This window comes from Danio rerio, chromosome 7 (genome assembly GCF_052040795.2).
Source record: "Danio rerio strain M-AB ecotype USA chromosome 7, GRCz13ab, whole genome shotgun sequence".
Lineage (NCBI taxonomy): Eukaryota > Metazoa > Chordata > Actinopteri > Cypriniformes > Danionidae > Danio > Danio rerio.
The window spans coordinates 11581207-11602500 of NC_141027.1; the positions used below are offsets into that span (position 1 = coordinate 11581207).

Below are 21294 nucleotides of genomic sequence, written 5' to 3' on the forward strand. Positions count from 1 at the left end.
TAGAAGTATAAATCAACAACTTTAATCATAAAATTAACACACAAAAAAGTATCTGAAGCTTGTCCATTGAACTCAACACTTGTTAAACATTCACTCTGCTCTGGCAGTGCTCGGCCTCGCCCACACACACACTGCCACAAAACAGACCAATCACAGACTTTGCAGCCTGCATCGTTACAATTTTTTAAAGGGTGCACATCACATTCTGTGACTGTACAAAGACTACACCAGTGTCATAACAAAACAAGTCCTCCCTTAGAAATCGGGTCCACCTAGGACACGGAATGATCTTGTTGGTTCACTCGAGTTTTTAATAGGTAGAATTTGTAGCTTCCTACTGCATGGACTTGACACAAAAGTAAAAAATTGGCCCTATATCAGGCTTTCATTAGACCATACGTCTCAAACTCAATCCCTGGAGGGTCACAGCTCTGCACAGTTTAGCTCTAACTAATCAAGGTGTTCAAGACTTCTCTTGAAAACCTTGAATCAGCTGTTACATGGTACATACACCTGGTACATGTATGAACACCTAAATCTGGTGTGTTTGATTAGGGTTGGAGCAAAACTGTGCAGAGCTGTGACCCTCTAGGAATTGAGTTTGAGACCTATGCATTAGACCAGGGGTCACCAATCTCGGTCCTGGAGGGCCGGTGTCCCTGCAGGGTTTAGCTCCAACTTGCCTCAACACACCTGCCTGGGTGTTTCAAGTATACCTAGTAAGACCTTGATTAGCTTGTTCAGGTGTGTTTGATTAGGGTTGAAGCGAAAATCTGCAGGACACTGGCCCTCCAGGAACAAGTTTGGTGACCACTGCATTAGACAGTTCATTAGATTTCCCAAACAGAGTCATAACTGCATAACATCGAAGCAGACAAGATCGTTACCATCAGACACATTGAGTTTACAGTGTTCTTGGCTTTTGTTTTGGCCATCTTAGCTCTGGGCTTCAGGTGCTTCTCTTTGTTGTGAATGACCTGGTTTTAATTCCCAATCCTCACATACTTCTGTCCGCAATTGTATCCTTTTTAGCAACAACTTTATTCCATGAGGGACTCGATTTGTCATCACAAGAACCTACTGCCTGGACAAGACAAAGAAGTATAAATTGGTGATCCCTGCTCTATACCAAGCTTTCAGTTCATTAGATTTCCCAAACAGAGTCATTATCGCTCACCGTTTTTACACTCTAAACATTGGAGCAGACAAGATCATTACCATCAGACATTGAGTTTAACACTGTTCTTGGCTTTCTTTTTGGCCGCCTTTGCACTGGGCTTCAGGTATTTCTCTTTGTTGTGATTGACCTAAATTGATTTCCTAATTCTTGTAAATTTCTGTCTGTGCCTGTATCCCTTCTAACATCAACCCGATCAGGAGGGACTCAATTTGTCATCAACCGGTCATTCCGCATGGTCTCAACAAAGAAGTATAAATTGGCTCTATATCAAACTTTCGACATTTTTTGACAGTTTCCTAAACAGAATCATTATCTCTCATTTTTCACTCTAGACATTGAGTTTAACACTGTACTTGGCTTTCTTTTTGGCCGCCTTTGCACTGGGCTCTAGGTATTTCTCTTTGTTGTGATTTACCTGGATTTGATTCCTAATTCTTTTAAATTTCTGTCTGTGCCTGTATCCCTTCTAACAACAACCCGATCAGGAGGGACTCAATTTGTCATCAACCAGCCATTCCGCATGGTCTCAACAAAGAAGTATAAATTGACTCTATATAAAGCTTTCAGTTCATTAGATTTTCCAAACAGAGTCATTATCGCTTACCATTTTTCCACTCTAAACATTGGAGCAGACAAGATCGTTACCATCAGACATTGAGTTTAACACTGTTCTTGGCTTTCTTTTTGGTCATTTGAACTGCGCTTCAGGTACTCCTCTTTGTTGTACATGACCTGGATTTAATTCCTAATTCTTGTTAACTTCTGACCGTGGCTGTATCCCTTCTAATAACGACCCGATTCTGGAGGGGACTTTATTTCTTTACACCAAACCTACTGCCTGGACTTGAGAAGTATAAACTGGCCATATATCAGGATTCTATATCAGACAGTTCATTAGAGTTCCCAAACCGAGTCATTATCACCGCTTTTCCACTCTAAACGTTGGAGCAGACGAGATCGTTACCATCAGACACATTGAGTGTGACACTATTCTTGGCTTTCTTCTTGGTCATCTTTGCGCTGGGCTTCAGGTACTTCTCCTTGTTGTGAATGACCTGGATGTACTGGTCTGTGCTGCTGTTTTGTTGGTCGCTGCTAGACGCCAACGATGCCGAATCTGACTCGGTCAGCGACGGCTCCACTTTATGCTTGGTCTTGGGCTTGACGTAGGTTTCACCGTATCTGTGAGTCGACTCTGGACCTCGGACGTTAGTTTGAGAGCAAGGATGCAAGTTTACCCAATCGTCTTCCTGACCGTATTCCTCTTCATCACCATATATACCATGCTCCATTGACAATTGACTGTTTACACTATCGCCAATGTAGAATCGTGGTGTCGGACGGATGTCCGACAGGGACTTAGGACGGCTTGATCCCCTCCTCGTGCTGGTCTTGGGATCTTCTTCATCCTCCTCTTCTTCCTCACTGAGATGCGGCTGGTGGCTTCGGTGAGGAGTACGAGGAATGTAGCATTTTACGTTGCGAGGATACAGCTCTACGATCTCTGGTTCGTCCGGTAAGCGGTAATGCCTCGGTATGCGTGTATTGGTGCGCATGATTTTCTTGCGAGCATCGTGTTCGTTGACGATGACGTAGCGTGTTGTGTGTGCGCGCCGGCCCACGTAGCTCTGAGCCGTGATCATGCTGGGCTCGGTGTGCATCGGTCGGAGGGTTTTCCGAAACAGTGGATCAGAGTGGATGTTTTCAGTGTATCGCGTGCATGGGTTGTAGGCCATGTTGTGGTAGGACTTGGATCGGCTGGAACCGCTGGTGCTGCCCATGTACCCAGAATGCCTGGACATCAGAGAATGCAACAAGTGACATAAATATTTATGTTTATATGCAGTTGAAGTCAAAATTTTTAGCGCCCTTATATTTTTCTCCCAATTTCTGTTTAACTGAAAGAAGATTATTTTCCAACACATTTTAAACATTTTAATGGTTTTATTAACGAATTTATAAAAACTGATTTCTTTTACTTTACCTCTTAAATTATCTTGTAATGTATATGTTTAAAGTCCAATTCCAGGTCACGGTCATTAAAGATTTTTTTTGAGAAACAAAATGCAGATTTTACACAAAAACTGGATAATGATTTACACAGTCAAGGACTAAAACAACCATAAAATATAAATACATTCTTCATATAAGAGGTTGCTTTGAAACAAAGAAAATAATACACGGTTGGAATGCCATTCAAGTAAATAAACTTGACGGTGATTTTTTTTAAGTATCAGACAAGCAGCAATTAGTATGAAGTCAATGAATTTTATGACATCAAAAGGTAAAGCCAAAGATGAAAAGTAAGCTGATGACATATTTCTGAAAGTAAAAGAAAAAGGGCTTTTTAAAAGACTTCTTTTAAGGAAAGCTCTATGAACAGCGTCTAGATGTACATTCAGTTCTTTAGTAGATACATTAAAAATGGATATTCACAACCAAGAAATACCTAGAATTAATTGCTAAATAAAACCAAGTTTCATCAAAAAAAAAAAAAAAAAAAGTGTACACTACCCGACAAAAGTCTTGTCATCTATCCAAGTTTTAGGGACAACAAATAATAACTGGACTTCTAGTTGATCATTTGGTATCAGAAGTGGCTTATATGTGAGGCAATTGCCTCTAAGGGACCTTGCACACTTAGTTCGATTGCCTGGAGTTTGATTGCCCCCCCTTGCCACTTTCTCGGTTGGTTTGTGTTCACACTGTCTTCTTTCCTTCGGAACCCAGGTTTGTTTGTGTCATTGAGCTGCTGTTTTGTGTACGGCTGATGCTAGGTGAAGGATACAAAAGCAAAATGGAAGGACGTCCGCACATCATGGTTGTTCTGCTTTTGCTGAATCTTTTAGTTTTTGACATAAAGAAAGCGACTCGCGTCCATCTGCCACACAAATATTATAAATGTTCAGAACATAAAGCGATGTCCACAGAAGCTGTTTTTGCAGCAGACAAGCAGACATTATCATCAGTGTGTTTTTCCTGGCTCAGTCCCGCCTGTCACCAAGGTACAGTACGTGATACACAGACAGACAGACAGAAAGGCAGGCAGGCAGGCACGCACACACACACACACACACACACACACACACACACACACACACACACACACACACACACACACTCAAATGAACAATATTAAAAAGATAGTTTGTTGTACTGTTGGCGGTTTGCTTCCGTTTTTTGGTACGATTGCATTGTGTGCACCTCTTTCACACAGACTCGGGTATGGTTGTGGGTGCGCATCCAAGTTCAGAAGACACGTTCACACTAGCTAAACGTACGGCACTATAACGTCAAATGAATCCGGGTGCGGACCAAAAGTGCTAGTGTGAAAGCACCCTAGATTATGCTTTACACTACCTGACAAAAGTCTTGTCGCCTACTAAATTTTTAGAAACGACATAATAAATTGACTTCTAGTTGATCATTTGGTATCAGAAGTGGCTTATATAAAAGGCAAAGGCCTCTAGATTAAGGCCAAAATAAAATATTATCATGCCTTGATTTTTAATGATTTACTTAGGACAGTAAGGTCTGACTTTGCTTAGACAAAAGTCTTTCCAGAAATAATGTCCAGTATAGAATATAAAGTCATGCTGCAGTGGAAACAGAATGAATATTGTGTCTGACTCCCATCAGCTTGGAGGACTGCATCCATACATCTCTGCAATGACTCAAATCACTTATTAATAAAGTCATCTGGAATGGCAATGAAAGCTTTCTTGGAGGACTCCCAGACTTCATCAAGATCCATTGGATTAATCTAGGTCTATGTGGGTTTCAGTAGGTCTTCTACAGTATTTGTGATGATTGGGATGCAGTTCAACAGATGATTCATCAAAACAATCTACCTTCTGCCACTTTTCTAAATGATCAACTAGAAGTCAAGTTATTATTTGTTGCTCTTACAATTAAGATTGACGACGAGACTTCTGTCAGGTAGTTTAATGTTTGCATTTGTGGAATAGTTGAGTGCTCTCAGAAGAATTAACTGTAGGAATGTTTACCAGGGAGGAAAAAGCACATTTTCAGAAATGCACGTACACAATTCCACTAAAGTCAGTCAGTGTTCTGATAGGTTTACAAGCTGCAATATAAAATGTACTTTTTGGTAAAGCACTTAACATTAATTACTTAGAAAAAAAGTAACCCTATCTAAACTGGGACTAATTTCTTAAGTGGATGTACTTTTGGTTATGCAATGCTGACAGAAGTTTACTTTATGTATCCATTTTATGTATCAAGAAAAGTTTCATGGCATTTTAATAGTTTAAAAAAATTACTTCAGTAAATTACAACAGTATACAATATAATTAAGTGCTTATGTATCAGTATATGAACATTTACAGTGAGTTACAGTGACAGTGTTTTTTGTGTTTTCTTTACTAATACTTTGGGACATATTAATTTACAGTATTTACTTTTTTAATAATTTGGTTGTGCCAATGATGAAAAGTGGTTTGGGAACATCAAAACAAAAATGAATAAGTATGTTACAGAATAAGCATAATTCATTTTACTTCATTGTTACACAAAGTAACAGAACATTATTTCACCCATATTTTATTTTCAGAAAATATATTCAAAACTAATTAAAGGAGACAATAAACTAGCTTAATTAACCACCTATATACACTCATTGGCCACTTTATTAGGTACACCTGTCCAACTGCTCGTTAACGTAAATTTCTAATCAGCCAATCACATGGCAGCAACTCAATCCAATTAGGCATGTAGACATGGTCAAGATGACCTTGCAGTTTAAATCGAGCATCAGAATGGGGAAGAAGGGGGATTTAAGATTCTTGGCCGCGGCACTTGAAGATGGCATGGTTGTTGGTGCCAGATGGGCTGGTTTGAGTATTTCAAAAGCTGCTGATCTACTGCTGGATTTTCCCATTTTCTGAAGACTAGATTTAGCAGGATAACATGCCATGTCATAAAGCGTGAATCATCTCAGACTGGTTGAGTTCACTGTACTCTAATGGCCTCCACAGTCACCAGAAATGGGACATTCCCATCATGGATGCACAGCCGATAAATCTGCAGCAACTGTGTGATGCTATCATGTCAATATGGACCAAAATCTCTGAGGAATATTTCCAGTAGCTTGTTGAAGCTATGCCACGAAGGATAAATGCAGTTCTGAAGGCAAAAGGGGGTCCAACCTGGTGCTAGTAAGGTGTACCTAAAAAGTGGCCGGTGAGTGTATATCAAAAATAAATGAATAACATTTTACACCAAATAGGGGTGTCTCATTTTGACCAGTGTTGTCAAGGTTGAGGTTTTCCTGCATATTTGGGACTTTTGAATAAATACGATGTATAATATTCAATTTATATTAAATGAAGAGAAATAGTCAATTTTCATTTCATTTTATTTCAAATATTTTCTATAAATTCAGGGGCTCAAATTCGACTGTTAGAATTTGAATATTAAATGCTACTTTTTGCTTTTATTAGCTTTTTTCTCGCCTATTTACAGGGTTAAAAATCTTAAATAATTCCATCTTCACCTGCTGGTGAAAAAGCAGCTGGTGATCTTCAATCTGCAATCTATTGCTTTTCCTGCAGTTCCAGGATGTAATGTCGAATTTTAACAGTCGAATTTGAGCCACTGAATTTATGGAAGCAAATATTTGAACTTAAACAAAATGAACTGAAAATTGACTTGAATATTATACATCATATTTTTAAAGGGTATTGAATATTTTACACGTGAAAACTGGAAATTAAATATGAATTATTGAATTTACAGTATGAAAACGTGTTTGAAATATTTTTAGTTGTAATATTCACAGCTTAAAAAAACAGATATGTTAAATTTCAGGACCTAAAAATACAAACTCTGAAATGCAAGTCATTAAAATGCAAGAACTTGTTAATTCGATGTATTATGTTTTTTAGTTTGTGCTATTCAACAAGCTTTTTAATTCAATTATTTTGGCATTCATTTTGTTCCATACGTGACCTCGACTACGCCTTTGGATTTTCCTGATTACACCTTTTGTTCAAGTTTGACCATTGCCTCTCTAACAATCCTTAAATAAAACTGCTTATTTGATTCTCAACTCTGTTGTCACCCCGACTCCCCCTTTAATTACGCAATTAATCTATTATAGCCCAAATCATCTACTTAATTATACTTTGCCTAATCTTTCCCACATATTGTACTGTTTACAGAGCTTAACCTTAAATAGAAAGAGAAGTGCATGAACATGACTGACTTGTTTATCCACAATCAAATGTGATGAATGTATACCAAACCTGACGGGTATGAACTCCACTTGTCTCTGTCGTACTTGTCTTTGGGGAACTGAGGGGCTGCTGTACATTCTGTGTGCGCTACATGGGTAGAAATGGAGCATATGAAGCTTTATGAACTGCAGATGCATGGAAGCTAAAGCAGCAGTGAATTCAAAACAATAATAAAGCTTTTTACCCAACAGACCTACTGGCTGCGTGCTCCGCTTTGTGTTTCTGCCGCACGGGAACCGATGGACTCCGGGTCGCTCCGGCAGCTCTGGGAACATCAGACCGTGATGCCGACTGGGTTATAGTCTGGATGCTGTCTGCTGGCCGGATAGGAGACTCGAAGTTGGAGACGCTGCCATTACGGCGTGGAGGGGAGGCAGAGCGGGCAGACGACTCGACACTTGTTATGTCGCTCTCTTGTTCTGGGTTTTTATCGCCGCCCTCAGGTGCCTGCAGACGGGCTGTAAATCACAAATGTACACACTCAAATGTCCAGGCACCAGGCGACAAGCTGATACTGACTTATGACATTATACAAGGTAAAATTGTGTCACTGTCAGGGTTTTAAAAGTCCTAATTCAAAGCCTTATTTGTTTTATTTCAGCTAAAATAAAATCAGTTCTTATTTTTTAGACCATTTTAAGATTGTCAGCTTCCTTAAGTAATATTTTTTTTTCTGATTGTCTACAGAACAAACCATTGGTAAACAGTACAGTGATTTGCCTAATTAACCTAGTTAACACAATGTTCCCTTTCCACTGAGCGGAACGGTACAGTACGATTCGGTACAGGTCACCTTTATCAGGCTTGTGTCTCCACTGCCAAAGGGTACCAATGGCGGTGTACGACAGAAAGTTTCAGTGGACGTCATTCTCGCTCAAGGAAATCTGATTGGCTGACACTTCCATCGGCACTTGAAAAGTTGAGCTAGTCCCAACTTCTGCAGCGAGCAACGCCTCTAAAGCGGTGCCGACGGATCAACAATGCAATTCGGCAATGCCTGACGTCACCCATTCAAAATGAAAGGGAAGCGTTGATGCTGACGCCCCGTGTGAATGAGGCGTTACAGTCTGTACTTCACTACTGTACTTACAGTAAGCACTAAAAGGCAGTATCTGTACTCTACTGGAGTATTGTTATTTTCTCCTACTTCCACTTTTACTTCACTACATATTTTCGATGGGTTTAATACTTTTACTCTGATAGATTTTTTATGTGCTGCATCGTTACTCGTTACTTGAAGTGTCAAAATTATAGATATTGTGTCAGTAAGAGATCATAACCGGTTATTACGTACTGACGTCATTTATCTCCTATGCGCGATGTCGTAGTAGAGTACTATGGCGAAGGAGGCAAGGGCGAGTAAATAACGCTCTTACTACTTAAAAGGTAGATAATTGTAGTAAGTAACTGCTTGTGAGTTTGCTGGACAGTCATTAACTGACAATGAAGGTGGCACAGCACACGAGCCGCTATTTTACTATTACGGAGTAATCTTGACCACTCTCTCTAACTTTGGACATGTGACCCGCTGGCCTGTTTCGGAGGTAACTTTTCCTCTCCTCTTGGCTGTTAAAGCGATACTTGTGGATCCAAAATCGAGCGTGCCTGAGGTGCGAGTTTTCTCCACTGTGTTTATTATGGATTACCTGTGATAACCGCATATTATGCGCATACAGACTGTAACTTTGGCTGTTCTTCCCACGCCACTCATCGGTGAACAGCGCTTTCATTTCTAAAGCCAATCGCAGCACTTTCTGTTGAGCAGGTGAAGACAATGACCAATGATAGGGGTGTAAGACCTCGCCTGTCAGCGCTCAAAAAGCAAGCGGGATTATATTTACATTTAGTTACATTTAGTTTATTTGCTATAAAAGATCATGCTGTCTTCTGTGCATGTAATGGAGTTTTGTTTGATACATTCAGAAAGAGTGTTTTCTTTAAGCAGGTCAAATTAGGGGAACAGTTTATAACCGGTAATTTGCGGAGAGGTGTATTGAAAATGGGTTTCAATAGAGTTTTGAGTGGATTACGGAGTGTTTTTGTGACACAAAACACAAAAAGTGGGTGTTAAAGCTGTTATAATCTGTCAAATCTGTGGTTCTGCTTATTAAGTGCCCCCAAAAAAGTTATTTAAAATAAACAAAACAATATGATGTCTTTTGACTGCTTTCTTCTTTTTCCTGTCTGATCTACTGCTCTGTTCCTGTTTGATCTACTGCTCTTTTCCTGTTTGATCTACTGTTCTGTCCCCGTTTGATCTACTGCTCTGTCCCCGTTTGATCTACTGCTCTGTCCCCGTTTGATCTACTGCTCTGTTCCTGTTTGATCTACTTTTCTGTTACTGTTTCATCTACTGCTCTGTTCCTGTTTGATCTACTGTTGTCCCTGTTTGATCTACTGTTCTGTCCCCGTTTGATCTACTGTTCTGTCCCCGTTTAATCTACGGTTCTGTCCCTGTTTGATCTACTGTTCTGTCCCTGTTTGATCTACTGTTCTGTCCCTGTTTGATCTACTGTTCTGTCCCTGTTTGATCTCCCTGTTTGATCTACTGTTCTGTCCCTGTTTGATCTACTGTTCTGTCCCTGTTTGATCTACTGTTCTGTCCCCGTTTGATCTACTACTCTGTCCCTGTTTTATCTACTGTTCTGTCCCCGTCCCCGTTTGATCTACTGTTCTGTCCCCCTTTGATCTACTGTTTTGTCCCCGTTTGATCTACTGTTGTCCCTGTTTGATCTACTGTTTTGTCCCCGTTTGATCTACTGTTGTCCCTGTTTGATCTACTGTTCTGCCCCCGTTTGATCTACTACTCTGTCCCCGTTTGATCTACTACTCTGTCCCCATTTGATCTACTGTTCTGTCCCTGTTTTATCTACTGTTCTGTCCCCGTCCCCGTTTGATCTACTGTTCTGTTCTGTCCCTGTTTGATCTCCCTGTTTGATCTACTGTTCTGTCCCTGTTTGATCTACTGTTCTGTCCCCGTTTGATCTACTACTCTGTCCCTGTTTTATCTACTGTTCTGTCCCCGTCCCCGTTTGATCTACTGTTCTGTCCCCCTTTGATCTACTGTTTTGTCCCCGTTTGATCTACTGTTGTCCCTGTTTGATCTACTGTTTTGTCCCCGTTTGATCTACTGTTGTCCCTGTTTGATCTACTGTTCTGCCCCCGTTTGATCTACTACTCTGTCCCCGTTTGATCTACTACTCTGTCCCCATTTGATCTACTGTTCTGTCCCTGTTTTATCTACTGTTCTGTCCCCGTCCCCGTTTGATCTACTGTTCTGTCCCCGTTTGATCTACTGTTCTGTCCCCGTTTGATCTACTGTTGTCCCTGTTTGATCTACTGTTCTTTTCCCATTTGATCTACTGTTCTGTCCCCGTTTGAACTACTGTTCTGTCCCTGTGTGATCTACTGTTCTGTCGCCGTGTGATCTACTGTTCTGTCCCTGTTTGATCTACTGTTCTGTCCCTGTTGGATCTCCCTGTTCGATCTACTATTCTGTCCCTGTTTGATCTACTGCTCTGTTCCCGTTTGATCTACTGTTGTCCCTGGTTGATCTACTGTTGTCCCTGTTTGATCTACTGTTCTGTCCCTGTTTGATCTACTGTTCTGTCCCTGTTTGATCTCCCTGTTTGATCTACTGCTCTGTTCCTGTTTGATCTACTGCTCTGTTCCTGTTGATCTACTGTTGTCCCTGTTTGATCTACTGTTCTGTGCCTGTTTGATCTACTGTTCTGTCCTCGTTTGATCTACTGTTCTGTCCCCATGTGATCTACTGTTCTGTCCCCGTTTGATCTACTGTTCTGTCCCCGTGTGATCTACTGTTCTGTCCCCGTGTGATCTACTGTTCTGTCCCTGTTTGATCTACTGTTCTGTCCCTGTTTGATCTACTGTTCTGTCCCTGTTTGATCTACTGTTCTGTCCCCGTTTGATTTACTGTTCTGTCCCTGTTTGATCTACTGTTGTCCTTGTTTGATCTACTGTTGTCTATGTTTGATCTACTGTTCTGTCCCTGTTTGATCTACTGTTCTGTCCCTGTTTGATCTCCCTGTTTGATCTACTGTTCTGTCCCTGTTTGATCTACTGCTCTGTCCCTGTTTGATCTACTGCTCTGTCCCTGTTTAATCTACTGTTCTGTCCCCGTTTGATCTACTGTTCTGTCCCTGTTTGATCTACTGTTCTGTCCCTGTTTGATCTACTGTTCTGTCCCTGTTTGATCTACTGTTGTCCTTGTTTGATCTACTGTTCTGTCCTTGTTTGATCTACTGTTCTGTCCCTGTTTGATCTCCCTGTTTGATCTACTGTTCTGTCCCTGTTTGATTTCCCTGTCTGATCTACTGTTCTGTCCCTGTTTGATCTCCCTGTTTGATCTACTGTTCTGTCCCTGTTTGATCTACTGTTCGGTCCCTGTTTGAGCGGGATACCTTATGTCTTTTGTTTGTTTATTTATCGTTTTGGGACTTTGTTCCTGCGTTATATTGAATACGTCAATAAAGTATTTTACTTGCATATTGGATCCTTCTAGCACTTATTTTCACCTGTTACAGAAAAAACTGACCAGAGACAAGAGACGCACTGTCCAGATATAGCCAAGATAACGAGTCGCAGCTGGCAGACTAATCAGGATAGCAGGGTACGACATAGCACGTGACACAACACTGATGTAACTGACAAACATGGAACACCAAAACAAAACAAAGCCTAGTGACCAAACAGACACTCAGAAGTGCACACACATTTGCAACCGTAACAACTTTCTTTGCCATTCCAGATGACTTGATTAATAAGTGATTTAAGTCTTTGCAGAGATGTATGGATGCAGTCCTCCAAGCTGATGGGAGTCAGACACAATATTCATTCTTTTTCCACTGCAGCATGACTTTATAATCTATACTGGACATTATTTCGGTTCAGTGACAAGACTTTAGTCTTAGCAAAGTCAGACCTTACTGTCCTAGTTAAAGAATTTAAAATCAAGGCATGATCATATTTTATTTTGGTAAAATAAGAGTAATCTAGAGGCCTTTGCCTTTCATATAAACCACTGCTGATACCAAATGATCAACTAGAAGTCAAGTTATTATTTGTTATTCGTAAAACCGGAATAGGCGACACGACTTTTGTCAGGTAGTGTGTGCTCAATTGAACCAAGCTAAGAGGGCAAACGTGCCAAGTTTAAAAAATAAAGGTATAGGTGTGAAAGCACCCTAAGACTTTTACTTATAACTTAAGGTCTTAATTCAATGAAAAGTAATTGAAGACTTTCAAAGACTTTAAGAAACACTGCTCTGTTAAACAGCACTTGAGAAGTACTTTAAAACTTCACAGTAATTTTGCCTTCAGCTGTATATTGTGCGCACATTACTGCTCAACAGCCTCAAACAGTCCCTTGTATTGCTAATGAAGAGAGTTTATAGACAAAGTACCTGCAGCTAGCTGAAACACTTTCTTCTTGTCTTCCGTGCGCTCCTGCGGAGGCAAAATTTAATTGGTGTTGTAAAATAAACTGCTGGAGAAATGAGATTATATGAAACCCAAAGACCTTCTTGTAAATCAGGGATCTGTTAAATGAAAGAATGCGTCTTAATGAGGTTGTGTTTGCAGTGACTCACAGTCTGCAGCTGCAGTCTCAGCTGGCTGTTGGTGAACTTGAGGGATCTAGCGATGGACTGAAGGTAGTAGATCAGCATACTGAAAGAGACAGAGATCAACAGCATAAGGGTGAGTACACAGAAGCTATTTGTTCAGCTTGAAGGAATTATGTTGGCTTGACAGGACTGACATGTTTATTGTATCAGGGTCTTTTTTTTTTTTTTTTTTTTACTTTCAAACCATTTAGCACTGCTGTAAGGCTATGTTCTTACTAACTTACTATGTTCTTTTTTAAATATTTCCCAAATGATGTTTAACAGAGCAAGGAAATGTTCACAATATGTCTGATAACTTTTTTTCTTCTTGGGAAAAGTCTTATTTGTTTTATTTTGGCAAGAATAAAAGCAGTTACATTTTTTTAAACACCATTTTAAGGTCAAAATAGTTTTTTTTTCTATTGTCTACAAAACAAACCATCATTATACAATGACTTTCCTTAGCATTCGCCTAGCAACCAATCAAAACACCCTAGTAACCACTTAACAGCACCTTAGCAATCGCCTAGAAATGCCTTAGAAACCACCTAGCAACACCTTAGTAACCACCTAGCAACTCCTTAGAAACCCCCTAGCAATGCCTTAGCAACCACCTAACAACCACTCAGAACACCTTAAAAACCGCCTAGCAAAGCCTTAGCAATCACTCAGAGCACCCTAGCAACCACATAGCAACAACTTTCAACCGCCTGGCAACACTTTAGCAACTACCTGAAACACTTTAGCAACAACGTAAGCAACCGCCTAGCAACCTCTCAGAATACCTTAGCAACCACCTAGCAAAGCCTTAACAACCAGGCAAAACACCATAGAAACCGCCTAGCAACCACTCAGAACACCCAAACAACTGCTTAGCAACACCCAAGCAACCACTCATAACACCCTAGCAACACCTTAGCAATCGCCTAGAAACACCTTAGAAACCGCCTAGCAACACCTAGGCAACCACCTAGCAATGCCTTAGCAACCACCTAACAATCACTCAGAACACCCAAGCAACTACATAGCCAGCAACTACTCAGAACACCCTAGCAACAACTTTCAAATGCCTAGCAACACCTTAGCAATTACCTGGAACACCCAACCAACCACGCAAGCAACCGCTGAGCAACCACTAAGAACACCTTAGAACCACCTAGTAACACCTTAACCTGTCAAAACACCCTAGCAACCGCCTAGCAACCACTCAGATGACCATAACAAATACCTAGCAAACACTCAAAACATCCTAGCAACCACTTAACAACACCTTAACAACCACTTAATAGCACCTTAGCAACCGTTTAGAAACACCTTAGAAACCACCTAGTATCACCTTAGCAACCACCTAGCAACACCTAGACTACCACCTAGCAAAGCCTTAGCAACCACCTAACAACCACTCACAACACCCTTGCAACCGCCTAGCAAAGCCTTAGCAATCACACAGAACACCCTATCAACACTGGGTGTAACAACAAAGTTTCACACTTTGTAACAATGTTTTCCACTTTCCAGCAACCATACAAGCAAGCATTCGACAGTGTTATAGAATGAAAGGTTACAGAACAATCTAAATGATCAAATAACATTCCAAAAGAACTGTAGAAACATGTCAAATATACCAAACCATTCTAAACAATCATGTCAAGTTATTCTAAAATATTGCATAACTTTTTTTTACTGTATTTTAAACATGCTGTAAATGTACCCTAAAACATTTCCATCTTCTGTTATTAACACATCCTACCGATCCCACAGAATAGTATCTCCTAAAACACCAAGGTAACTGCATATGTTATGCTAGTCCCATAGATTTATACACAAACATGCCTTTGTATTATATTCTCTTGTTATTTTCTCTGTAGTAATTAAGGCCATTGTAGTTGGAAGTACTTACAAGAGTAGCAGTAAAGCCGGCAGCACAACCACAGGACTGGTGACGTAACTCATCACTTTGCTGAACCACAGTGGGAAGTCATTGGCAATGGTTTCAGAGATGATGTCGTAAATCTTCTCCTGTCCACTACAGATCGGCAGACGAGATGTGAAAAAAATGCAGAAACAATCTGAATCCCCTTCATTTCCAGGCAACGGGGGTTTACGTGCACAAGGAATTGGTCTAGGTGTTCAGATATTATAGTTTGCCCTTCGTTATTAATTGCAAGACATGTGACTTCTCGTAATCTGCAATGACATTAATGCTAAAACATGTTAGTAAACTGCATTAAATATGCACTACATTGCAATATCTTTAGACGGCCATAAGCATTCGCAAAAGTATGGAATAAAATCGATGTCATAAATATTTCATGCGTGAATAAATTTCATTAATTCGTTCATTTTCTTGTCGGCTTAGTCCCTTCATTAATCCGGGGTCGCCACAGCGGAATGAACCGCCAATTTATCCAGCAAGTTTTTATGCAGTGGATGCCCTTCCAGCCAAAACCCATCTCTGGGAAACATCCACACACACACTCATACACTACGGATAATTTAGCCTACCCAATTCACCTGTACCGCATGTCTTTGGACTGTGGGGGAAACCGGAGCACCCGGAGAAAACCCACGCGAGCACAGGGAGAACATGCAAACTCCACACAGAAACGCCAACTGAGCCGAGGCTCGAACCAGCGACCTTCTTGCTGCACTACCTACTGCGCCACTGCTTCGCCCAAATAAAATTCACGCATCTGTAATTATAAAATCAAAAAGGAAAACGGAACGTAATTGTACTTGTAATTTTACGAGGGTAAAATACAAAATCTGTGATTAGAACAGACAGATACGACATTTTCTTTGCCTGTTTGTTTATGACAGATAAATTTATGATAGGTGTACTTTGCAAACACGAATAACAGTTTCACCAAAAACACGACAACCTGATTACGAGTACTAATCAAACCGCGTCAAAATCCACTGTCAAAATTACGTCACCGCTGTCACACGCATTATTAAACAAGCGAGAGCCATCGATCACAACGGTGCGCTTGCTGGACACTTGAGCTCCCACACCGTCTCAGGTATGGAATGAAATCACGGTCATAAATATTTCGTACGTAAATAAAATTCACGCATCTGTAATTATAAAATTGTAAAGGAAAACGGAACGGAAGGGAACAATTCGAACACCTACATTAGTCTCACCTCTTATGTTTCTATTAACTCTCTGAATGAAACTAATGCGAGTTCCCAGATTGGTGAGCACATTACCTTATTGGCTCACATCAGGTTTTATCCATACATCCATCAATGAAGTGATCAATCCAGTGGTCTGTTAACAAATGCCGCAAATGTGCACTTATCCTAGCAATCTACATCAGGCTTGGTGTAGAGGCTCGTTTTCATCCTGGATCAGCAAACTTGCAACAGACTAAGCCAAGAGGACCCGATTAAACTAGATCAAGCTGCACTTTTTCAGTTATCCTGGCTTTCTTGATTCCACTTTTGAGCAATACCCCTCAGATTTAAATGCTGTTCAAGCAGGATAGATTTGTACCTGAAAGGTCCACAATACTGAGACGGCCGGTATCTCACGATGGCAAAAATGGTGGGTAACATACACAGGAACAGCATGAACAGAAGCATCGCCAGGTAGAAGTTATTTGATCTGAAAAATAAAATAAATAAAAGATAAATTAACGAAGCATCATTAAACTGGGTGTTTAATTATACAATTAAAATCAAAATCATTCTCCCTTCTGTGAATGTTTTTTCTTTTTTAAATATTTCCCAAATTATGTTTAAGAGAGCAAGGAATTTTTCACAGTATTTCTTATAATATTTTTTCTTGTGGAAAAAGTCTTATTTAATTTATTTTGGCTAGAAGAAAAGCAGTTGTTCATTTTTTTAAAAAGCATTTTAAGGTCAATATTATTAGCCCACTTAAGCAATATTGGTTTTCGACTGTCTGCAGAACAATCCATTGTTATACAGTAGCCCCTTTCACACAGTGATATGGTAAATATCTGGAATATTTCCGGAACGACTTTACCGGTAAATTCATAAAAACATTGTTCACACAGGCACTGACGTTCCGGGATTTTTCCAGAAAAGACTATTCACACATCCATTCCAAAATACCAGTAAATTCTGACATCATTAACCAGAAATCAGCTCTAAATGGCTGCGCTTGTATTTGTAAACATAGAAGGGGTCGGGCTTTTGTTGATGGCTCCACTTTTATTTAAAGCTTTAGCATTAATGCAGCTGCTTTGTCCCAGAGACACCCAAACACAGAAGCTCCAACCACAGCTAAATATTTACACACTTGACGACATTACAAACTATGTGGATTGATAAATGTTGGGTGCAATTTATATTTAAACATATAGAGGAATACTTTTGCATGTTGAGATGTTCATAATATGTGTGTGTGCTGGCGCTTACTGGCTCTTTCAAGTGCACATGCGTCAAGCAACTAAAGCAGAACTTAACAGAACTGAAACAGCGGTTTATCATAAGCATATTATGGATAATTTTTTACAAAGTTGGCATTAAGTAGGAACATAAGAGTGTTTTCTGAATAACATCTAGCAGCTAAATGTGTCTAGAAAAATATTCAATTGCTTTTATTTTTATAAACAGCACGGATATGAATGCGTCTGAGTGTTCTGATTGGCTAAAGCAGACGTCACACATCCGCACGCTCTAGACGTGCACGCGCTCTTCCCAGCAATCTTCTTTCTGCGTTCACACAGTGCAACATTCCGTCAAATTACCGGTAATGTTAAAACTTCTCTGTACGGAAAATAGCCGGAACGAATTTACCGGTATTTTCAAAAAGGGCCTGTTCACACATACACACCTTTCTGGAAAATTGCGGGTAATTTACGGAAAGGTCTGTATGTGTGAAAGGGGCTAATGACTTGCTTAATTACCCTATAGTTAAGCCTTTAAATCCTCATTTACACTAGAACGTTTTAGTTTTAAAATGACTTTTAGAATGAAAACGACCTGCGTCCACACTAGCTTTTCACCCAGCGTTCCTGAACAACTCTCCGTCTTCACCAAACCACTGAAAACGCACATCACCTGACCACACACACACACACTCTGGCATGCGCTGCAGCATATCTAGCCAGATGAGAGCTATGCTCGTCAGACTGTTCATCAAGGATCAACCACTGAATCCAATCTCACTATATTTGTTAAACGTGATATTTCATTCATCTAGTTCTCTATATCTAACGACATATTCCTTGTTACAGAAACATCTCCATATGCACAACCTTGGACACATCATCAGTGTTGTTTCCTGGGCTCACAGGGTGTTTCGGGTCTTGCAACAGACACCCTCCTCCAGGCGACCCGACCGAGGCTGATCAGACCCCGGCCTGTGTCCAAGTGGCATGCTACTGCCCCCACTGTTCCCCCCTCTTCAACCAGAGCCATCTGGATGCTTTTTCCGCTGCTTCCACGTTGTTGCTTAGGGCTCTTCTTCGGTTTGTGCCTGTTATTCCCAGTGTACCATAGGCCATGCTCAGGGTGTAGCTGGCAAATCCCCTACTGCCCACTTCCCTGACTTTGGTCTTGAATCTATTACTGTACTTGTTCTCAGGTAACGTGTTTTGGCTGAGCGCAAAGTTAAGTTTATAATTAATGCAACCGTGTACATTCTGTATATAGACTGATTGTTTGTCTTTATTTCGTATATTGTATAAACTTATTGTGCGTTATACTTTATAATGGCCATTATTTATTATTAAAACTGATATTCAGCAAAAGAGAGAGCATTGTATTTTCAATGAAAGTGAAAGGAGGCAGTTGTTATAGGCTTCGTTTTGTTGTAAATATCCATACAGTGAAGATGACGCTCATATATTGTCACCGACTCGGTCCCAGTCATTCCCCTCGCTGGCCAGCAGAGGCCACCATCTCCGGACTTTTAACATTACGTCATCCTTTTACTCTGATTCCAGCACACCTGATCTCCATTCCGTTAATGACCCACGTACCCTTTATAAGCAGCTCTCACAGACACACCTGTGCAAAGTCTTGTTTAGCCCCGGCCAGCATTACTGAGCGTTCTATCCTGCCTGATCTCCCGTTTACTACTTCAGCCCGTTTCCTGACTTCGCTCTGCCTTCTGCCTGCTCACGACCTTAAGCCTGTTATACGGACTCTGATACTCGCTGCCTGCCCTCGACCCAAGCCTGTTACACGGACTCTGAATCACGCTGCCTGCCTCTGACCCATGCCTGGTAATCACACTGTGTCTGTCTATCGCCAGCCCATATTCATTGCTGTGTATGTTGTATGTTCGCACAGTCGTGCGTGTTGTATGTTGAGTAAAAGTGTGACTTAATAAATACTGCAAATGGATCCCTCCGTGTCAGTCTCCCCGTTACATATATGCAGCACAACGCCTCAACATTTCTGCTGTCTGTTAAGTTGCTGATATCAAAATGAAAATAGCAGTTCTTTATATCATTTTTTTTTTATTTTATTGTTAGGATATAGTGAAACAACGAATCCAGGATGATGTGAATAAGGTTATAAAGTACACTGTTCCATTTGAAGATTTACCGACATGTCCTCGGGAGTCTGTTTTCCATATCAAACTTGCGAAGTCTGAACTTACAAGGAGAGGATGCAGAACTGAACTGTGTGTGTAGGCTACTTAATATTGAGGAAAAGCCCCAATCAGAGAGGCGAATGTCGGCAGCCCCGCCACCGTTTTCAGATGTCTCTGTTTTCCCCCGTCCACACTGAGATGGAACAGCAGCGTTTTAGAATGAAAACTGCCTCTCCAAAATTTACAAAATGCTCCGTTTTAGGCACTCGAAAACTCTGGTGTAGTGTGGACGGATGGCATAACCGTAGCAAAATGTATGCGTTTGAAAACGAAAATGCATTAGTGCAAACTGGGCCTAAATATCATTTTAAGCTTTATAGAAGTGTCTTAAAAAAGATCTAGTAATATATTATGTACTGTCATCATGGCAAAGATAAAATAAAATAGATATTATAAATGAGTTATTAAAACTATTATGTTTAGAAATGTGTTGACAAAAACCTTCCTTCTTTAAAAATTTTTTCAGGAGGGCTTACTGTATAATTCTGACTTCAACTGTATATGTGATATAATAAGTCAAACACTACCTGCCTGCAGTGGAACGATTGCTTACACGGCATTATCATATAAAGCAACAGTAACGTCGAAGATGAAATACACGGTAATGTTTGGCCTCACATCTGTGACTGACTGATAAAGCCGTGATGAAGACGCAATTACATAAATCTGAAAGAGAGCGAGGCTTTATCCAACGCAGTGGCTCGTCACGCTGAAGTAACCACTGTTATCTCTGCACTCGCCACGGGAAAACGACAGGGATTTGAATTCAGTCAAGCAGAGAATAAAAGTGTAGCACTGAGAGAGTCCCTGATCCGTACACTGAATGCTCACTGATTTTAAATTAACCTCACAGCTCATAAACACTCAAATCGTCTCACTTTACAGCTCTTGTCAGAGTAATTTACACTGCAGCCTTTTAGATCTTCAGAAAAATAAAGTTGTTTTCCAGCAAAAGAAACACGTACAGATTAGAAAAAAGAAATTCTTGTTATTTGTAGAATTTTTATATATACAGTTGAAGTCAGAATTATTAGCCCCCCTGAATTATTAGCCCTCCTGTTTATTTTTTTCCTCAATTTCTGTTTAACGCATAGAAGATTTTTTTCAACACATTTCTAAACATAGTTTAGTAACTAATTTCTAATAACCGTTTTATTTTATCTTTGTCATGATGACAGTAAATAATATTTGACTAGATATTTTTTAAGACTCTTCAATACAGCTTAAAGTGACATTTAAAGGCTTAACTAGGTTAATTAGGTTAACTAGGCAGGTTAGAATCATTAGGCAAGTTATTGTATAACGATGGTTTGTTCTGTAGACTATCGAAAAAAAAAATATTGCTTGAAGGGGCTAATAATTTTAACCTTAAAATGTTTTTTTATTTTATTTAAAACTGCATTTATTCTAGCCGAAATAAAACAAATAAGACTTTCTCCAGAAGAAAAAATATTATCAGACATACTGTGAACATTTCCTTGCTCTGTTAAACATTCTTTGGGAAATATTTAATAAAGAAAAAATAAATAAATTTAAAGGGGGGCTAATAATTCTGACTTCAACTGAATATATAAAGACTTCATTAGCACAGTATGACGGTTTGGCAAAGGAAGTTAAGGTTACAATGGGGTTAAATGTCACATTACTGATTTTTAT

The 21294-nt window shown here is 40.0% G+C and overlaps 1 protein-coding gene across 26 annotated transcripts in view; it reads right to left on the reverse strand.

Moving 5' to 3' along the window:
* tmc3 (transmembrane channel like 3) overlaps window positions 1-21294 on the reverse strand; it is a 74838-nt gene continuing 53544 nt past the window's right edge. For 10 of the 26 annotated variants that reach the window (XM_087260186.1, XM_087260179.1, XM_087260178.1 and 7 more), the window contains 7 exons: window positions 16561-16671; window positions 14962-15087; window positions 13047-13125; window positions 12861-12903; window positions 7622-7895; window positions 7447-7524; window positions 1-2974 (listed from right to left, as the gene is read on the reverse strand). In XM_087260186.1, the coding sequence (XP_087116312.1) occupies window positions 2116-2974; window positions 7447-7524; window positions 7622-7895; window positions 12861-12903; window positions 13047-13125; window positions 14962-15087; window positions 16561-16671 (1570 nt within the window). In that variant the 3' untranslated portion in view covers window positions 1-2115. The remainder of the gene's footprint in view (window positions 2975-7446; window positions 7525-7621; window positions 7896-12860; window positions 12904-13046; window positions 13126-14961; window positions 15088-16560; window positions 16672-21294) is intronic. The other 16 variants (XM_087260195.1, XM_087260189.1, XM_087260188.1 and 13 more) reach the window with 5 other exon arrangements.